Raw genomic sequence first — 18,691 nt, forward strand, 5'->3', positions numbered from 1 at the left:
AACCGGGTAACCGGTTTGCATGCCCTATATGCAACCGAGTGTATGCCTCATGATTTGTAATACATTGCGGTTTTTACTTGGTGTGATATATTTGTGATCCTTTGTTAATACGCCATGAATATCGAACGAACGCACTTTTGTATAATGTATTCAGGGGGTCTACTCTCTATCTCCGTCCGACATCCGTCCGAAACAATTACTGTCAAATAAGTAATATTCGACAAAATTAAAAGACAAGTATTAAGTATGAAGCTTCATTCGCATCACGCGTCTTTTCATTTGGTCAAGTATTGCTTATTTGGCAGTAATTGTTTCGGACGGATGTCGGACGGAGATCGAGAGTAGACCCCCAGTTTCGTGGTACGGCCGTAAGTACATTTCTTTAGCCAAATTTAACATTTAGTGATGTATTCGTGTTAGGCAACACCGTTCTCTATTCTGATCTATTTTTAAAACAAAGGGACGAAAATTATTATGACCTAAAAATATTCTATAACTCTTTTGTAGTAATGTTTAGTAATGTTTACTTTTTTTTTCAGTTTTGTAGTATCTATTATCAGTAGTATCTGTAATTTCGATCATTTATGCAGCACGTTGCCTTGAATGTCCGAATATGGTGAGCAAATAATTACATACTTCGCCGCATATGTATAGTACGAGTAATACAAAAAATATATAAAGCAAAGAATTAACAGTGCGCTGTCTTTACAAAAACCTGGAGTTGGTTATACGTATGAGTTCGTTGCTTTCTATGACGAAGGTGGTCTGGTTTATCCCACCTAAGATGCTATCCAAATATGCAGAGTAGTAGAGTTAGAAATCCAAGAAATAATAAACAAAAAACAAAAATTTCAAGCGAGGCCTTCGTTAAGTAAACCTCTTCTGATTAATAACATTTTACCATATTTTGTCAGCAGTAATATTTTCATTTGTTTTGCCATTCATCAATTTGATCAATTACCAACAGAAAACCATCTAGTAAAATTAATTAAGGCAGTCGCAAGTTCATATATTGACGTGCGTTTCCATTATTTAGGTTATTCGATAATATCTTCTATTACAAAAAGATGTTATATAAAAAGCTCATTATATGGGAAGGACAATAATTTTAATATTTGAAGTTGATTAAAAATTAAAGTCAATTTATTTTAAGTAATCAACATTTTTTTTAAATAAGTAAAATAAAGAAGTTACTTATCTTATTCTAGTATTTTTCTACTATATTAATATTACGACTAATTGTAATCAACAAATACTTGAGCAAAAATTATTCTATTTAGAATCGATCAATATATAAAAATAAATAAACACGCGTATTCCGTTCAATCAATCGATTTAGAGTGAGCGGAAGGAGGTTTCCATCTCTAAATAGTTCTTGTGACGTCATAGTGGGTACAAAAAAATGTGGCATCCTTGGTTTTCATACAAATTGCTGTACTTGCGGCGTCTATCTAGATATACGTCTGTGGTCACAACTGTCAATACTGTCAGCAAATCAAGATACGTCCAGTTTAAGTTGACACCCACGACTTTATCGACATTCCAAAAATAACATTGCGGAAACAATAACCAACTTGGCCTGTCAGTCACGTACTTCGGAGGGTAAACGTCTTGTCTCAATAATGCCCCATAATCACGTTCTTGTTTTGCAATTTACTGAATTTATAGTTAAGAAATATTGTACAAATTTCAAAAACATACAAATAAATGCTTATTCGCCAGTAGCAGGGACGGGGTGTACTCTGAAATAAATGTAGGGTAAAAACAGCAACTCAGCACTAGAGTAGTATCTTATATGTAGGAATAAATTGGTAAGGTTTCTATTCAATTTTAGCTCTCAAAAGAGGAGTGTGTAACCTTTCAATTTAGCCCGCTACCGTATTTTTATATTTCTATAATCAAAGCCATGAAACGTCACCAAGTGGATACTTACATATATACTCCATGGATACAAATGATTGATTAGTTTCTCAACATAGGCATTTTATGGCTTTTATCATTAAAGTTTATAACTTTTCTTCTTGAAATCACTGAGACTCATTTGACGTGATTATTCTTGCACCTTTAAAATATTATGCCGAGAAGTATGGTAGAATTTTCAGGATTTCAATATTTAGATACAATAATAAATAACAAAATATAAAAGGATACAAAAATCAACATGAGGTTGTTCTAAAAACCCAAACGCTTGTGCCGCTAGTTTCAAATCCAAGGTTTTTATATTAAATATTTTCTTCAAAGGATGTGACTTGTAGCATCTAAGGAAAGACAAGTATGCTTTGCGAGCTAATGTTTTCATTACGCCATTTCTCTTTATAAGACCTTCTAGCTGTAAACGAGAATAAGAATTGCTCTCAATTCTCTGCATACAGGGTGTCCCAAAACTCGACGTCCAGCTGGTACCGGAAAACTAGGTTATATAATATCAGCTACGGTATATATAATATATATATATATTGGAATAAAAAGTGGCAACTGTCTCACTCTAATTTACGTCGAATAGTGTCACTGTCTATCTCACTCTTACCATATCTGGCCATCTCACTTACACTATGATAAAACTGATCTTTGAGCACACAAGTATTGTAGGTACCATTGTGAAATCTTGACTTAATGGACCGTAACTTGCTCCAGGGTAGCGTAATACTGTTTTAACATATGAAGTGTCAAAGTTAGGTGACATAATTTTTTTTTAACTATGACTCAATAAATTAACATTCATTGTTTGATTAATGAGTGCGACAAATAGCATGGTTATTTAGGACTACGTTAAAAAAACACTGCAATATTTTAAAATTTGTGATGAGAGCACCTTAAAGATGTGGTCTAGGGTATTGATTTTCAACATTATCAAAAATATACACACATCAAAAGTGTCTAGGGATCAAGTGAATATTTTTGAAATAAAAATTATTTAAGCAATATTTACCAAATCCAGTCTTCCAGGACGACTTCTTACTTTAATGCTTATGTTTTATTTAACCGCTTACCCCTATATTTAATTAAAATAAACTAAAATTGATGTTTTTGCAAATTGTGGGAAAAAACTCAAATTAACGGCGTCAATTAAATGACAAAAAAATGGCGAAAATGATGATTTTGCTCATTTTTATTGTAAAGATAAGAAAATTAATAATCTGTATTTCCACCATTAACACGAATCACACAATTACAACGATTTGGCATGCTTAAGATGAGTTCATCAAAATCACTTTGAGGAATGGCCGCCCATGTGTTTTGTAACAAGTCGAAATATTGTTGTAGAGTATGTACGGTATGCATACTCGGCACAGCTCTTCTTTGAAGCATATCCCATGCGTGCTCAATTGGATTGAGGTCTGGCGATTGAGCAGGCCACGGCAGAACGTTGATACGAGCTTCGGCAAGAATGCGTGTTACGACTCTAGCCGTGTGTGGACGTGCGTTGTCATGCATTAGTTGAAATGAATCACCCAACTGGCCTCGCAAAGGGATGATAACATCTGAAACAATCCTCTCTGCGTAAACTTGAGCATTGAGGTTACCCCTGATCCAAATGAGATCGGTTCTTCCGCCCCGATCCAAATACCGGCCCATATCATTATTGTTCCCCCACCATATGGATGAACTTCCTGGCAATATCTCAAACGTTCATGACGTCCAGATGTTCTCCAAACTCGAGTACGTCTTGTATCCGGTCTCATACCGAAGCGGGATTCATCCGAAAAGCACACATAGCGCCAGTCTTCTTCCTCCCAGTTTCTGTGTTCGCGAGCCCATCGTAAACGGGTCCTGCGATTGCAGGGTGCAATAGGTGGAACTCTGAGCGGCCTTCGGGATCGCAGACCCACTTCACGTAAACGATTTCGGATTGTTTGATCGCTTATTAGCAAGCCTGAGGAGCTGTGGAGCCTCGTAACCAACATCATGGCGGTCATGGTACGATTCCGTCGAGCAGTATTTTGGATATACCGGTCCTGTCTGCGAGTCGTGATGTGAGATCGTCCTCCATGTCGCTCGGCCACGCTGCCCATCATGCAATAGCGCGTCCAGAGGCGACTTATGACGCTCTGTGTAGTGTTAAGAGTGAAAGCCACAGCACGTTGCCTGGAACCAGCTTCCAACATTCCGACGGCTCACATCATCACTTCTCGGGTTAAATGATGTCGTCTCTCCATAATAATGTAAATTGTTTCGGTTCCAATGCAGATATTGTAATGATTTTGTCAAAACGCTATAACTCATTTTTATAAAAACCACATTGACAATCGATTTTCTTCTTATTATCGAATTTTAAACAATATTCCTTATTTAAATGTTAAAACTCACTAAAAAGTATCAATAGCGATACAAAAAAGTTAATATAGGTAATTAACCCTAATTGCAGCAATAGTCTTAAACGTACTTGATCCCTAGACACTTTTGATGTGTGTATATACCTCATCACAATTAATTAAGTGATAAGGATGTTTTGTTTTATTTTATTTTTACCAGAATTGATATAACCTGGCCTTTCGCCCGGTGTTCGCATGACGTTAAATTTTGGGACACACTGTATATGCGTTGTACGTAAACGTTGTTTGCGTCGGTTACTTTGGTTTTGTTGTTTATTTGATATATATATATATACATTTGTATGTGTCTTTAGTGTTGGTATCTTATCATCATATACTCACATAAAAGGAATTATATTAATAAAATTAACTTAGGGTGCTCTAGTCAAAACATTCAAAATCCTTATAATGCAATTAGTACATTAAATTACACCCGCGTGTGGACGTGCAATCTGTATTTAAACACTAGGCCATGAGGTCGTTCATACATTATTATTATCACAGATTATTTATAATTTTGTACATAGCAGATATACATTGCTAATGCAACATGCTTACTGATAAAAGTGAATTTCACTATGTTCATTACTTTATCACATTGAAATGAATTGCCTACCATTGCTTGAACATCGTGAGGCAGGTCCCCAAACGAGTACTTGTCCAAATAAATGTTTTCTTTTCTTAGGAAATTTACGAAGTTTTCTTCTTCTGGTCTTAGCAATATAACTGCATTTCCTGTTTTGTTTAGTCCTCTAGCTGTTCGACCTACTCTATGAATGTATTCCTGGAACGATACATTTCTGTTAATTTTTATAAGAATAGTAACAGCCGATGCGTACTAGCGTCTCTGTGTATTAATCTTTTATAAACCTGTACCAACTTAGTTTATCATAATAATGTTATAGGATATCTCCAACTATCTATTATTAATTATGCTTTTGATGACAGAGTAGGCTTAAAATACTTTCTAATTTAGACAAAACTCCAAAATCTCTGTGTAAAAAACTCACCTTGGGATCTGTGGGGGGATCGTATTGAACAATCCAATCCACCCTCGGAATATCTAAGCCTCTCGCCGCGACGTCAGTACAGAACAATGTGCCGTTTTGCGCTTCTACGAAACTATGGTAGGCTTCTTTTCTTCGGGATTGACTTTGTTTGCCCTGAAATTATTAATGGCACGTACTTCTTGAACTTTTTTTTTTGTGGGTAAATCCTCCTAAGATTCCTCTCCGTCGCGGGGCCAGCGAAGACTTCTACCGGCTAAACCCCCACGGTGACCGTCTCGGTTATTCTAGTGGGACGGATCCGGGATCGACTTTGAGCACCGGAACCCCCCAGCACATAGGAGGAGCTACTTTCTCCTCCTCCCCTCCTCACGACGAAGCGGGCCACACCGCCCCGTCGTCCTCCTCGCGGCTGCCAAACTTACTGGCGAACGGAGCCCCCGCTCTGAGTAGGAACGGTATCCTTGTTTGTGAAGGTTCAATTATAAAATGTTGGATTTGCATGGAATGCAAATGTTTGGATGTATTTTTGTGTTATTCAATAATGCCGCAACGGCCCATCAGACCGAGACAGATCATGTCTATCTTAGATTTGGAAAGGTTACCGTCAACCCGAATGTTATATCACAAACACTAGTTAGTTTATAACCCAGTAAAAATACTTACATGAATACTCAAAACATTTGCTTGGCAATGGCATTTAAAGAATTCATAATGGAAGTCTACAGACTTACACGAAGAAAAGAATATCATAACTTTCAGTTTTTTACATTTCCTTAGCATTTTGTATAGCCATGCTATTCTTTCATTGATTGGACATATGTAATATCTGCAAATTAGAATACAAGTATAATAGTAAGTAACTAAATAACTATTACATCATGGAAGTTACAGATGCTTGAAACACAAAACCTCATAATTCTCAGTCATTCTTCCAAAGTGCACATATAGAAGATAACATGCAACTAAATTTCCGTGGTCGCAAAAACATTTAGGATAGAATGAAATAAAATTTAAAATGTCCAGATCTTAGCTTTCCTACAGTTATTATTTTATTACTAATTAAAGAAAGTGTATAAAATTAGGAAAGATAAAATAGGCAACAATCTTTTTTTAATCAAATTACTATTTTAAATTTTTATTGAATTGATATTCAATTTTTTTTGTGAAATTACTCCACTAGTTTGTTATAATTATTAATACAAAGATCGAATACTCCGAATCAACGTCTTCTAGCATACCGTGCCAGACGCTGTACCAACTAAGCTTAGTTGGTATAACGCCAGTTCGAATCCGGCCGGATCAAAGGAATTTTTTCTGCGTTCGATCTTTGTATTAATAATTATAACAAATTACTATTGTAGGAATTTTCGACCTCAGTACCTTTGAAGGCTGATTTCAGCAAATGGTATGCCTTTTGTTTGCTGAAATCAGCTTTCAAAGGTACTTAATATGTCAAGTGCTAGTTTTTTTGTATTAACAAGAAAGTTTAGAGCCTAGCGCAGTGTTTAAATGACCCAGGAAGTATGAAATTGCCGGTTTAAATTTTTAGTTTAAAGTTGAAAATCCAAGTCTGACTCTCAGGAACGCGAATTTTCCAGTTTGAGTCAAAACTTTTGTAGCTTCCATTAATGTTACGAAGCTGATTAATTTGTGCGTAAAGTACAATTCATAAAGATTGAGTTACAAAAACAACCCAAAATATTGTTGTACAAATAAATAAAAAATTTAGAGCTTATCCAGTTGAAAATTAAAAACAATCCATTAAAAAAATCATAATTCGAAAACTATTTAAAATCGCGGAACATACATTCATTCGCATACCCCTCAATGTGAAACACCTACATTTTTTTCGACGTCACTATCCCGTCCACCCTGTATATTTTATTCGCAAAATTACAATAATTGTTTATGAATAAGATAAGCTCAATCCAATTATACTACTTTGTATCAACCTGGTAATCAATTTGTTTAAAAAACTCACAGACATATATATCTAGATAGACGCCACACAATGGGCTCAAATTGATAATTCTTGGACATAGGAATAAGTTGTGGAGTATCGAGCTAATTGTTGTATGATAGATAATAACATTCCTAACAACTTTTATTCTTGTATAATTTCTTGAAAAGTTGATAGTTTCGGAGAAAAAAATTTTTTTTTTCGTATGGAGAAATATACATTTTATTTTTTATCTCAAAATATAATCAATTAAATCAAATAATATCATATAAAAATATATCGAATTTTAGAAGTTTTGCTCGAATATATAGTTAAAACTGGTGGAGACTTTTCATGAATTTCCTGATATTGAAAATCATAAGGAAAAATGTTACCACTTTTTAATTGTCATTTTTTATGTGTTATAATGTCTTAATTATAAAAAAATTGCTTACAAATGATGGATCTACATATAAACCGTGTATTTTTTTAAATTCTATGTATCAAATGTAACTTGTCCCACCTGTTTAATTTAAGCAATTAAAGCAACTGTTACACCTAGTAAACATCGTAAAAACTCGAATCCATGAAAATACAAACATTTATTCAAAGTAAAAACGTTTAGAAGTGTGTCCCACCCATCGCTGTGACGGGTGGGACACACTTTCAAATCTTAATATTTACATTACTATATACGTGTACAATGACCAACCAAATCAAAATGGTGACCCTTAGCATAATTGTTACTTTTACAAAAGCAAATGCCAATAGATTGCATATTTATTGATTAAAATAAAAATATATATGTTTCATTGTGGCGGGTGTAACTTGAAATTAGTATTTACTGAAACTTTAATAACACCTCACCGTCATATATATACTTCCATGCAACCACTTATCACTGTTTTAAAATTCATAAATTTTCTTCGATAGTAATAACTTTTGTAGAAAGACGCACAAATAACCGCGAAATTGTTGTTAACATTATAAGAAAAAATGCTTTACTATAGACGACAGCACTATAGCTGCGTTAATGAAGACAAAAAATGCAATAATTGTACAATATCCGAAAAATCTCATTTATTTCTAATGATTGGATTTATTTATTATCGTATTCTAGTCATATAATTAAAACAAAATTGTGTAATTTATTTTTTTGAACCGCGGTGTCATTTTCGGTGGAATGACCCTTTACTATCTAATTCTAGTATTTTTCTACTATATTAATATTACGACTGCATACTTGTAATCAACAAATACTTGAACAAAAATTATTCTATTTAGAATCGATCAATTGAATGAAAACGCATAAACGCGTGAAAACGCGTTACAATAATTTTAATATTTGAAGTTGATTAAAAATTAAAGTCTTAATTTATTTTAAGTAATCAACATTTTTTTAAAACAAGTACAATAAAGAACTTAACTATCTTATTCTAGTATTTTTTTACTATATTAATATTACGACTAACTGTAATCAACAAATACTTGAACAAAAATTATTCTATTTAGAATCGATCAATTGAATGAAAACGCGTAAATTCCGTTCAATCAAATCGATTTAGAACGAGCGGAAGGAGTTTCCATTACTAAATAGTTCTTGTGAAAGGTCACAATAGTGGGTACAAAAAATGGCATGCTTTGTTTTCATACAAATTACTGTACTTGCGGTGTCTATCTAGATACATGTCTGTGAAAAAACTTGTATTTATTGACTATCTACAAACAATTCATACTCTTACATAATCTGTATTTAACTGCCTCCTTGGCTGAACAATTACCATGGTGAACTGCCATGCAGAGGTCCTGGGCTCGATTCCCGGGCCGGGAGAAATATTTGTATGATCTACATCTATTTCTCTCGTGGGTCTGGGTATTGTCTGTGTTTGTCTATGACACCTGCGATACAGGGGTTCCCCAGTGTGGGGCAATGAGTGCGTCGGTTAAAAAAAAATTGTTTGAAAGTTACTGGTCTGCCATCTTTACCATAACTAATGCATTTGCATTTGAGTAACTTTTGAGATATTAGCACCTTAAGTTTTGTTGTCACCTAAAAACAAATGACAAAACGAAAACTAAATAAGATAATAAAAAACTGATTACAGGGGGTGAAAGTCCAGTTTTGTTGATAAGAGATAAGGTCAAGCGTTGCTATTCTGTCAGAAAAATGTAAGCAAAAATTTTACAAACTCCTAATATTGTCTGTTGGAAAGTTACAGTTAAGTTGACTCATCCATATCATAAGGTAATTATCTGTTTTCCTGTCCATCATATTTTTTTAGCAAACAATTCGTGTCTAAACTGTCAAAAAAGCAAAAATCTTGAAAAGAAATCATAATGACTTAATTAACCCCCCTGTGGGGTTATTACGTCAATTGGCAATATCTCTGCCTTTTATGAAGCTACGACGCTAAAACTCAAATCTAGAAAATGTTTACGACACATGCATTATGCGAAACTGAGCTTTATAACCTGTTTGAAAGCTCCAGTTTCTAGAAAAAACACTTTTAACATTTTAGAGGGGTAATTCCATCATTTTTCTATAAATTATTGTTGGGATGCATGAAAATCGATAAGCGGAAAGTAGCTACAATTATTTGAAAATGAACCAAGTATGTTACTGGGAGAAATGTGTTAGTTGTGATTGGAATTTCTAGCTATAAAAACAAGGTTTTTCGGTAGGTGCAAGCTGCACATATACATATTTTTAATATCAGAAACTTTATAAATAAGTCTGTACAAAGTGTCTATATTCTTTCTTTTGGAGACAGCAGATATTTTCTCAGTTTTGATATTTTGACACAAACGCCCTTTCTAATGTCCCGATTTTTAAATTATCAAGTTTATTCATTTTCATGGACAACTCACGCTTGACCAAAACATTTAAGCCAAAATTGTTTTCACAAAAAAAGATTTGACGGTTGCTAAGACCTGTTCCTCTAATAGTTTCTGACTTCCCATACTGTGCTAGTTTAAAAAAACACGTTGTATATCAAATAAGCCAATGAAATATGCTGGTACGATAGTGCTTCACTAAAGATACCACACAAAAATATATAATCGACATTTAGGTCGACACTATGCACATCACTAGCGTTTTGCTACTTCATACAAAAACAGTTGGATTATTATTATATTCTTTTCTGACTTAATAACCCTACGTCAAAATTTTGGCGGGTAATAACGTCAGACTCAATAACTTAGTAATATATCTGGAATAAAACCAATTAGCAGAAAAGAATCTACTGTTTCTAATTTCATCACTTACCTTGATACAACTTCGAAAAAGGCACTGAAATCACTTTAGAAATTGAAAACTTTGCAGAGCGTTTATGATTGCGTACAGCAAAAATATGGCTCACTGTCGAAGTTGCCCACCAATCAGTCCGTTTATGCCTTACGCGCGCAATCTATTATTTATCGAACGAACCTGCTTTTTCTTTACCTTCACTAGGTGTCACCACTGACTTAGAGCTTATACAATAGAAGTAATTGCCATGTGGTTTAATTACCCCGCTGACGTAATTGCCCCACTTGACTTATGTTAATAACCCAATTTCACTAAAAATGTTAATGTTAATTATGATGATAAAGAGGACAGAGATGCTCTCCAAAGGTATGGTGTGGAATTACAACATTATGCAGGTGTTATTTCATGTAGCCATGTGGTAGCACTTCTATATGTGAAGAGTTCTTCACATTTAGAAGTGCCAGTTCTGGCTAGTTAGCCAGTGTGCCTACCCTGTGTGGAACCAGCAGAACCTACTCATGTCCTACCTATTCCATACCAACACTGCTGCATTTCAGACTGAAATGTAGGGAGTCTCATCACAAGAACAAGAAACTTAAGACATTATGACCCAAGCCTGGTAATGTTTAGTACTAAGGAAGTGACCTTAATATCACTATATTATTATATAAAAGTCGTGCATAGTTACCACTTTTGATCAAATGGACAGTCCATTTTAAAAAGGTATGCAGGAGATTCATGTTTGTATGACTGATGGTAATGCTTCCACACATAACTCAGTTTGCATTGGACACCCACCATGTTACTCAGAGTCAAGAGCCAACCTCTATTCTGCATATTGTACCTAATTACCAACATCTCAATACATAGTGGTATGACTGTACAGTACGTACCCTTGCTGTAGACCTGTTACTGTAGACTGATTATCATCCTTCACAGATATCCAGACAGGATCTGTTGTTAAAGCCAGTTTAATGAGGTTTTTTACTTTTTCATCTATTGTTGCACTAAATAACATTGTTTGCCTCTTTTCTGAAAATCCACATGTGATTAAAATAACCAGTTATATGCATAATAGGCACCTGGATGTTGAGTTGAGTACACCAACCCATTACATCATATAGTTAGAATCCTGATTAAAAATTGTTAAGACGTGAATGACAAATACTCCAAGTACAACGCATTTTCCAAGAACTCAATAAAATAAATTATAAAGATAAAAGGAAAATGAAGAGAAATGATGCTCAATAAAACACTACAATCTTGATTGTTGTGAAAAATTATTCAACACAATCTTAAAAAAATAGGACAATGCAGTTTCTGTAGTTAGTTTATTTAAAAAAAAACAGACAAGTTAGAAGGTTCCATGCCCAAGGAAGAGAAGAAAATAGAAAACGAATAATGGATAGTAAAATTTTGTACTAACTTGGCAATAGATTTATAATTCCTGTAACATGTTTCTCAAAGCCAGCTTCCAGCAGTTTATCAGCTTCATCCACAACAAGATATTGCAAGTTCTTGCAGTTGAAACCTGCAGTGCTCTGCAGGTGATCTAGAAGTCTTCCTGGAGTGCTCACTAGTATGTTTGCTCCTATAAAACATGTACATAATATGATGATGAACTTCCTTTTTTATAAATGTACATGTACACCCAAAGTTTACCTTGCTTTTTATTTTATTATACAGATATTGATTCCATTTATATGTCTTACCTTTCTTTAAAGCTACAATATCTTTCATTTTCTTTTCTCCGCCCACAATCAATGCATGTGACAAATCTATACTACTTAATAATTTCTTCATAACTTGGTAAGTTTGCAATGCTAACTCTCTAGTAGGCGAAAGAATGATGCAGCCAGTACCTAAAACAAAAAGTAAATAGTATTTTAAGAGCTGTTACAATATTGTTGTACTTTTCGAAAATAAGTTAAAGTAACACTGGGTTTTATTAAATTCATCGACGTACAAACGTATTTATGCATCGTTAATATTTATATCAATTACATTGGAACATATTTCAGAAAAATAGGACCTAAAAAGACTTAAAGTACTTACCATGTTTTCTAGTGAACTTGAGTCTAATTAAACCATCAATAGTGGGAATAAGGAACGCCAAAGTCTTGCCGCTACCAGTTTGCGCAGTCCCGATCAAATCTTTATGCAGCATCAAGTGAGGCAAAGTCTCTGCCTGAATTCTTGTCGGTTTCTCAATACCCATGTCCTTTATTCCTTCGAGAATACGATGATCTATCTTACCTTCCAACATTGAGAAGCGGGGTTTGGTTAATATAGAACATTTTATATCCATTTTTACTAGATGAAATTGGGCGACATTTTTCAATAACACGTGGAACGAACAGAAAAACGAGTTCTTTTTTGCACCTAACAAATATTATTTCTTTTATGAAATGCAATAAAATCCACAAAAATAAAAACTCGTTTCTGTACTCCCGCACGTGTTTGACATTTGAAATTTTTTTTTTTTTTAATTTATTAAGGCTTTGGCAAAGCCATCAGCCTAAACATGAAGTTTAATTATGTCTCTGTAAATATGGCCGCCACAAAGAGGATAGGCAATTTGAGGCGGCCGGCGTGTTTGGATTGACTCGGGATTCCTTAAAACGGGCCGATACGGGTATTTTAGTTCGAGATTCGTAAAATAAATAAATAATATAAATCGCGTTTTAATCTTCGATTAAGGCACAATACCACTATCCTATTCCACTTCTAGATTTCACAAAATAATTGAAAGTCGAAATAAAAACGACACTTTTCCCTCCAAAAGGTCCAGAGCAAATCTGAAATTATTATCTATTTGTTAAGCATTGGCTAGAGCCAACAGCTTAGTCAAGCAACAAAGGATTAAGAAACTTAAAACGTAATAATACTTTAAATTAAAAATTAATTTATGAAAAACTGTAACTCCAAAAACCCGCCATTTTTTTCCCCACCTAAATTGTTGATGATTATTATTTATTTCTTTAGTATTGGCTTGTTTTAGCTAATGGCTATAAAGACATCAGCTAAAACAAGCAACAAACAATCAAGAAATTCAAAACGTAATAATACTTAACCCAAAAATTAATTCGAAAAAATTGAAACTACAAAAACCCGCCATTTTCTCAAATTCGTTCTGTTAGAGGACGGGAAAAAAAAATAGTCTACCAAATTGTTGACATTTGAAATGCATGCGGTTGTTGAACCATTAAAGGATGGAAAAAAATAAAGGAATAGTTGAAGGTACGAACATACATACATACGTATGTGCATGCTCGACTGTTACAATATGTGCGAAAGAGATAACGATATACGACGTTAAGGCTTACTCTGTTTATCTTTACAGACCAAAACAAAAAATCTGATACGCGGACGAATTGCATTGGTTGAACAAAGTTTTCACTATCAACATGCTATCAACGTAGCGTTATGTAGAATTTGTTTGCATCGCGCGATATTCGAATGTGTATTATGTTGTTCAATACATACAAATCGAAATAAAATTTCAATACCAATGCATTACACCAATAAAAATTGATCATCACTCATTAACTGAAGAAAAAAGAAATATATATATATTTTATTAATAAAAAAACAACATTTATTGATCACTCACAATGTTTTGTTCACTTCATCAATTTCATCTATTATTACATGAACTAAAACAGCCTTCTGTTTCAGGAATGTGTGGAACTTAATCATGATTACGATTTTGTTATACTTCAGTCTTCCATTTTTTTCAAAATGGATTTAACAAAAATTGTATGAAAATTAACACCATCAAAATACGACATCTTAAAAGTTATTTTCTACTTAGCAGCTACATTTTATTCTATGCAATATGACATAGAGAAACAGATTATGTGCTGAAAATCAAATATGAATACAAATTAAAATACATGTTGTGACATTCTACAACATTCTTAAAAAACTTCAATGGACAATGATGACTGATTTACTTCATTTACCATAACTTATATTTTACGCAACACTGTAGGTGTAGAAACGTATAACGTACGAAATCTCACAGCTCATCATGTGATGAGTGCTGTGGCAAACTTAGTTCATCACATGCAGCTGGAGTGCTCATCTCCATTTTATATTCACAGCGATATGGTTCTGAAACAGATAACAGTTTTGTTTCTAATCCACACTGTATTGCTACAGTAGTGGTTCTCTGTGGGCCATTCCAGCAAGACACTCCATTTGTGTATTTCATGGCAGAATATTTGTTATTATCAGTGCCTGCCCATTCACCCCAGTTGCCTAAACCAACCTCTCCTCCTCCATTTTTTGATTTTTGGGTAACTTTCTGGAACAGGCACAGCTTATATACATACTCCTTGTCTTCAAATTCTAAGCACTGCCCATCTAAAGTGGCATATTCTTGTTGCAGACCATAATCTTTTTCCAAATTGTCTTGGATATTTCTCATATTAGCTTCAATTTCTCTAACAGTACGCTCTGCATCTGTATATTGGCGACGTGCCTCTGAAGCTTCATCTATGAGTTTTTGTGTTTCCTCATCGTAAGTTGATTTTTGCACTGGTTCCTCATCAGCTTCATCAAGCTCCTCAGCATCTTCATGTGGGCCAACATCAGCGTTCTCATCTTCTGTTTCAGTGTCCTCATTGGCCACTTCTTTGCTAATATCATATGGTTCGTCATCAGGTTCTGGCTCATGTTCATCATCATCATCAGCTGGAGCTTTGAATGTGTTTTGCTGCATCATTTGTAGTGGTTTCACCATAGACCAAGTAGTAGAAACAAAAGTTTCCTTATCAACAGTATCATTATCATTAATGAAGTACTTAAAATCATCCTCATCTACCTCCCCATCATTACCCCTATCAAAGAGTGATATTTCCATCATTTCTTCCTTAGTCAGGATACCATCATTATCTTTATCATATTTGTTAAAGAACTCAGTTGCTTCCTTAATCATCTGTTCTTTCTCTTCTTCGGCCTTTTTCTGTCTTTCCAATTCTTCTGCCTCCCTGTAAACTTTGAGAACATCATTTTCCTTAGCCTCCAATTCATTTTTGAGGGTTTCTTTCTCTAATTTAATTTTCTCAGCCTCTGCTTTATCTTTTTCTAACTGAGCGAGTTGTTCTCCCATCTCGCTTCGTTTTTTATTTCCTTTTTCGATCAGTTCTAGCCTATAACTGTTGCCAGCTTTGTGCAACTCTGCGATCCGCTGTGCTTCGTACCTAGCTTCTTTGCCGAGCTCCTCGCAGATGTTGGGGCAGCCCTCTTGCGTGGCGTATTCATCTGTCCCATCACAGCAGTCGCAAACTCCGTCATTGACGCGAGAGCTTGGAATATTCTGCGGTCGGTGACCGGCGTTAGTACAGTAGAAAACTCCGTTCAAACACGCCGCCGTTCCCGGCTCATCACTGCCATCAAAACAGTCGCAGTAGTCATCATTTACGAAAGCGAATGGAATAGTTAAAGTTCCATCGAAACAGGTAAAATCTTTATTTGCAGCGTACAACGGTGCTTTGGATAAAGGAACACCGCGAGGTCTTGGAACGTCCGATTGAGCACAGATCACAAACGAACAAATAATAAATAGGCACACATAGAGATTATTTATCCAAGAAAAATAGGTGAACATTTTACTATAATTTCCTAAACACCGGTCACTTGCAAAATTAGGAACAGCAATAGATAAATAGAACTTGTATAAATATGACAGCGCTGACGTTTACCAATCATGCTTCATAGTTCGATAGTGCTAAACTTATTCGATTACTACCATTTCCGGTCGATTATACCGTGGAGCGCTATAAAAAAAAACGCAACCTAGTATTTTACACAATAAAACACCTTTTATGAATGTAAAAAATCTGAGATTTTAATTTGACGAGAAAAACGAGACTGAGTAAACAAGAATATTTAGAAGAAAAGCTTTTTTTTTGACACAGATCCTACATTTCATTCATTCGATTTGTGTATGTATTATCTATGGCTAGTTGTGTGATTGTGTAAATGGCGTCGAGGTTAGATTAGAACAATTCACTGATTACTCCTACCTACACACAAAATATTATTAGATCTATTTACGTAAAATCATAATTGTGGACAATGGAAACAATATTGGAGCAACAGCGGAGCTATCATGAAGAACGAGAACGGGTTATGGATGCCATGGTCAAAGAGATTCTTCACAAGAAGACAGGGGTAATATAAATCATCCCATATCATTCAATTCTTAAATCAACATCTCAAAGCATTATTTAGCATATACGGTATGAATACTTACACAATTTTATATAGCGCTCATTTACAGTGGTCCAAAAAATTATTTTAAAAAACGTCAACCATTTTATATTAAACATACTTCTTTGAAAATCAACAGTTAAGATATCTGTCTATTTTCTACTCATCGTCCAGTATTATGATGTCCTTTACCTATAAAAGATTTTAAGGGTCGTATTCCAGAACTCTACAGTGGCAGATATTCACACCATATTTGTATTGCAAAAACGAGCGATTCGTTCTGTGTACCGTCTAGGCTCTCGGGTTTCTCTCAGAGAAAAGTTTAAGGAGACTGGTATCATGACTGTGGCAACAGTACATTTACTCAAACATTTTATAAGCCCGTAAAAATAAATAAACATTTTATATGCCCGTAAAAATATACATAATTTCAATAAGAAAGAAGATATCCATAATATTTACCTTAGAGCTAAGTCCAAACTCATGGTACCACAATTACGCTTAACCAAGGTAAACAACTTTTTTTATGGGGAACTGTATACGTTTTTACAATAAGATTCCGGAGCATACAGGGTGATTGGTAACTCGATACATTCCTTTTAAGGGGTGAAAGTAGACCTAATTTGAAGCAAATTAAGTCATGTTATACCCTGCCCGAAAATTAGTAGTTTTGAAGATATTGAAGATTTAAATTTTTTTTAAAAAAATCCTGATTCTCAGCTTTGTTATTTTTTTGGAATTTTATTTCTGTCCGTTTCTGGTTTGTTTTCATTTTATCTAGTGGTTATTGAATTAAAGTTATTGTTTAATAGCAATAGAGTACGAAATAACTGTTAAATTTGCCATAGTGGTTCAAAAATGATGAGAACTACCGAAAAAGAAACAACAATTTATTTATTAAAAGGAGTGCCTTGTAAAAAAATTATATGGAACGATGTGTACAAATTACTTAAATTACTTCTTTGTATTGTTACCTATTCAAAAAGTACATATGTTGTACCAAATAAGAGATAAGTTACAAGTTTTTGGAAAAATACAATTGTGGGTCGGACGAGCGTTTCTTAGAAATACGAAGCCAACTGCTCTCTGTTAACAGTTCACCTGGAGCTATTGTATCTAAATTCTTTTGTTTAGCCTCGGCATCAATCGGGACCTTTGTAAAGTATTCAAAAACCATTTAATATTATTTTAGTTTAGTTGGCTTCATATATTTTTATTATTATATATTTACAAAAAATAAATATCTATTATTTTTTCAGCATCGCGAGACTATCAATGGAGAACATCGTTTGAAAAACTTGCATGACGTAAGTAAATTTATAGTTGTTTATTGATATAATATTTTTTAAATAAGTTTTTATAATAACTTTATTATCCCTTAAATTATGATGGCATAAGAACAGAATTAGTTTAATATCTATTTAGGTATATAATATTATTATTATGCATTTATTGTTGTACTTTTGCTAGTCTAGCTTCATGTACTCCTTTACTCAGTTAATTAACAGTTTTTTGTGACAATATCTGCCCTGATATTTATTAACAGAGCTGTACAATTTCCAGAGATATATTGAAGCTACAATAAGGTTAAAGGAACTTTATGAAGACAAAGATGGTCTGCGTAAGGAAGAAATTGCAGCATTGTCTGGTCCAAATGAATTTCAAGAGTTTTATGCCCGACTTAAGCAAATAAAGGAATTTCACAGAAAACATCCTAATGAGGTACATTATTATTATAGGAAATGAAACTATTTTCTCCGATTTACATCGCGTATATTTGTTTTTTCTAACAAACCGACGTTTCGTGCCGTTTACAGGTCCCATGGTAACCAACCGTGACCATGGGACCTGTAAAGGACCCGAAAAGTCAGTTTGTTTTTAAAAACAAATATAGGTGATTTAAATCTGGAAAAATTAATTAAATTTTTATTGAATTGATATTCAATTATTTTTTGTGAAA

At 34.1% G+C, this 18,691-nt stretch overlaps 3 protein-coding genes across 4 annotated transcripts; 1 reads left to right on the forward strand and 2 right to left on the reverse strand.

Annotated features, from left to right (window-relative positions):
• Positions 1-1,346: 1,346 nt before the first annotated feature.
• LOC113238015 (probable ATP-dependent RNA helicase pitchoune) lies at positions 1,347-12,859 on the reverse strand. 2 transcript variants are annotated; one of them, XM_026474732.1, is made up of 9 exons: positions 12,568-12,859; positions 12,225-12,374; positions 11,939-12,103; positions 11,406-11,544; positions 5,987-6,149; positions 5,324-5,476; positions 4,930-5,097; positions 2,152-2,329; positions 1,347-1,656 (listed from the first exon to the last, which is right to left on the reverse strand). In XM_026474732.1, the coding sequence occupies exons 1-9, from the start codon at positions 12,818-12,820 to the stop codon at positions 1,634-1,636; spliced, it is 1,392 nt and encodes a 463-aa protein (XP_026330517.1). In that variant the 5' UTR covers positions 12,821-12,859; the 3' UTR covers positions 1,347-1,633. The 2 variants fall into 2 exon arrangements, with proteins under 2 accessions (XP_026330517.1, XP_026330516.1); XM_026474731.1 differs by lacking the exon at positions 1,347-1,656 and having other exon boundaries at positions 1,819-2,329.
• A 1,306-nt stretch (positions 12,860-14,165) lies between these two features.
• On the reverse strand, positions 14,166-16,173 carry LOC113237807 (glucosidase 2 subunit beta). Its single transcript, XM_026474480.1, has one exon. The coding sequence runs from the start codon at positions 16,124-16,126 to the stop codon at positions 14,534-14,536; it is 1,593 nt and encodes a 530-aa protein (XP_026330265.1). The 5' UTR covers positions 16,127-16,173; the 3' UTR covers positions 14,166-14,533.
• Positions 16,174-16,488: 315 nt separating this feature from the next.
• LOC113238009 (splicing factor 3A subunit 3-like) lies at positions 16,489-18,477 on the forward strand. The gene is made up of 3 exons (XM_026474725.1): positions 16,489-16,692; positions 17,991-18,038; positions 18,295-18,477. The coding sequence occupies exons 1-3, from the start codon at positions 16,597-16,599 to the stop codon at positions 18,475-18,477; spliced, it is 327 nt and encodes a 108-aa protein (XP_026330510.1). The 5' UTR covers positions 16,489-16,596.
• Positions 18,478-18,691: the final 214 nt, after the last annotated feature.

Source organism: Hyposmocoma kahamanoa, unplaced genomic scaffold (assembly GCF_003589595.1).
Source record: "Hyposmocoma kahamanoa isolate Upper Pololo Valley unplaced genomic scaffold, ASM358959v1 94, whole genome shotgun sequence".
Classification (NCBI taxonomy): domain Eukaryota; kingdom Metazoa; phylum Arthropoda; class Insecta; order Lepidoptera; family Cosmopterigidae; genus Hyposmocoma; species Hyposmocoma kahamanoa.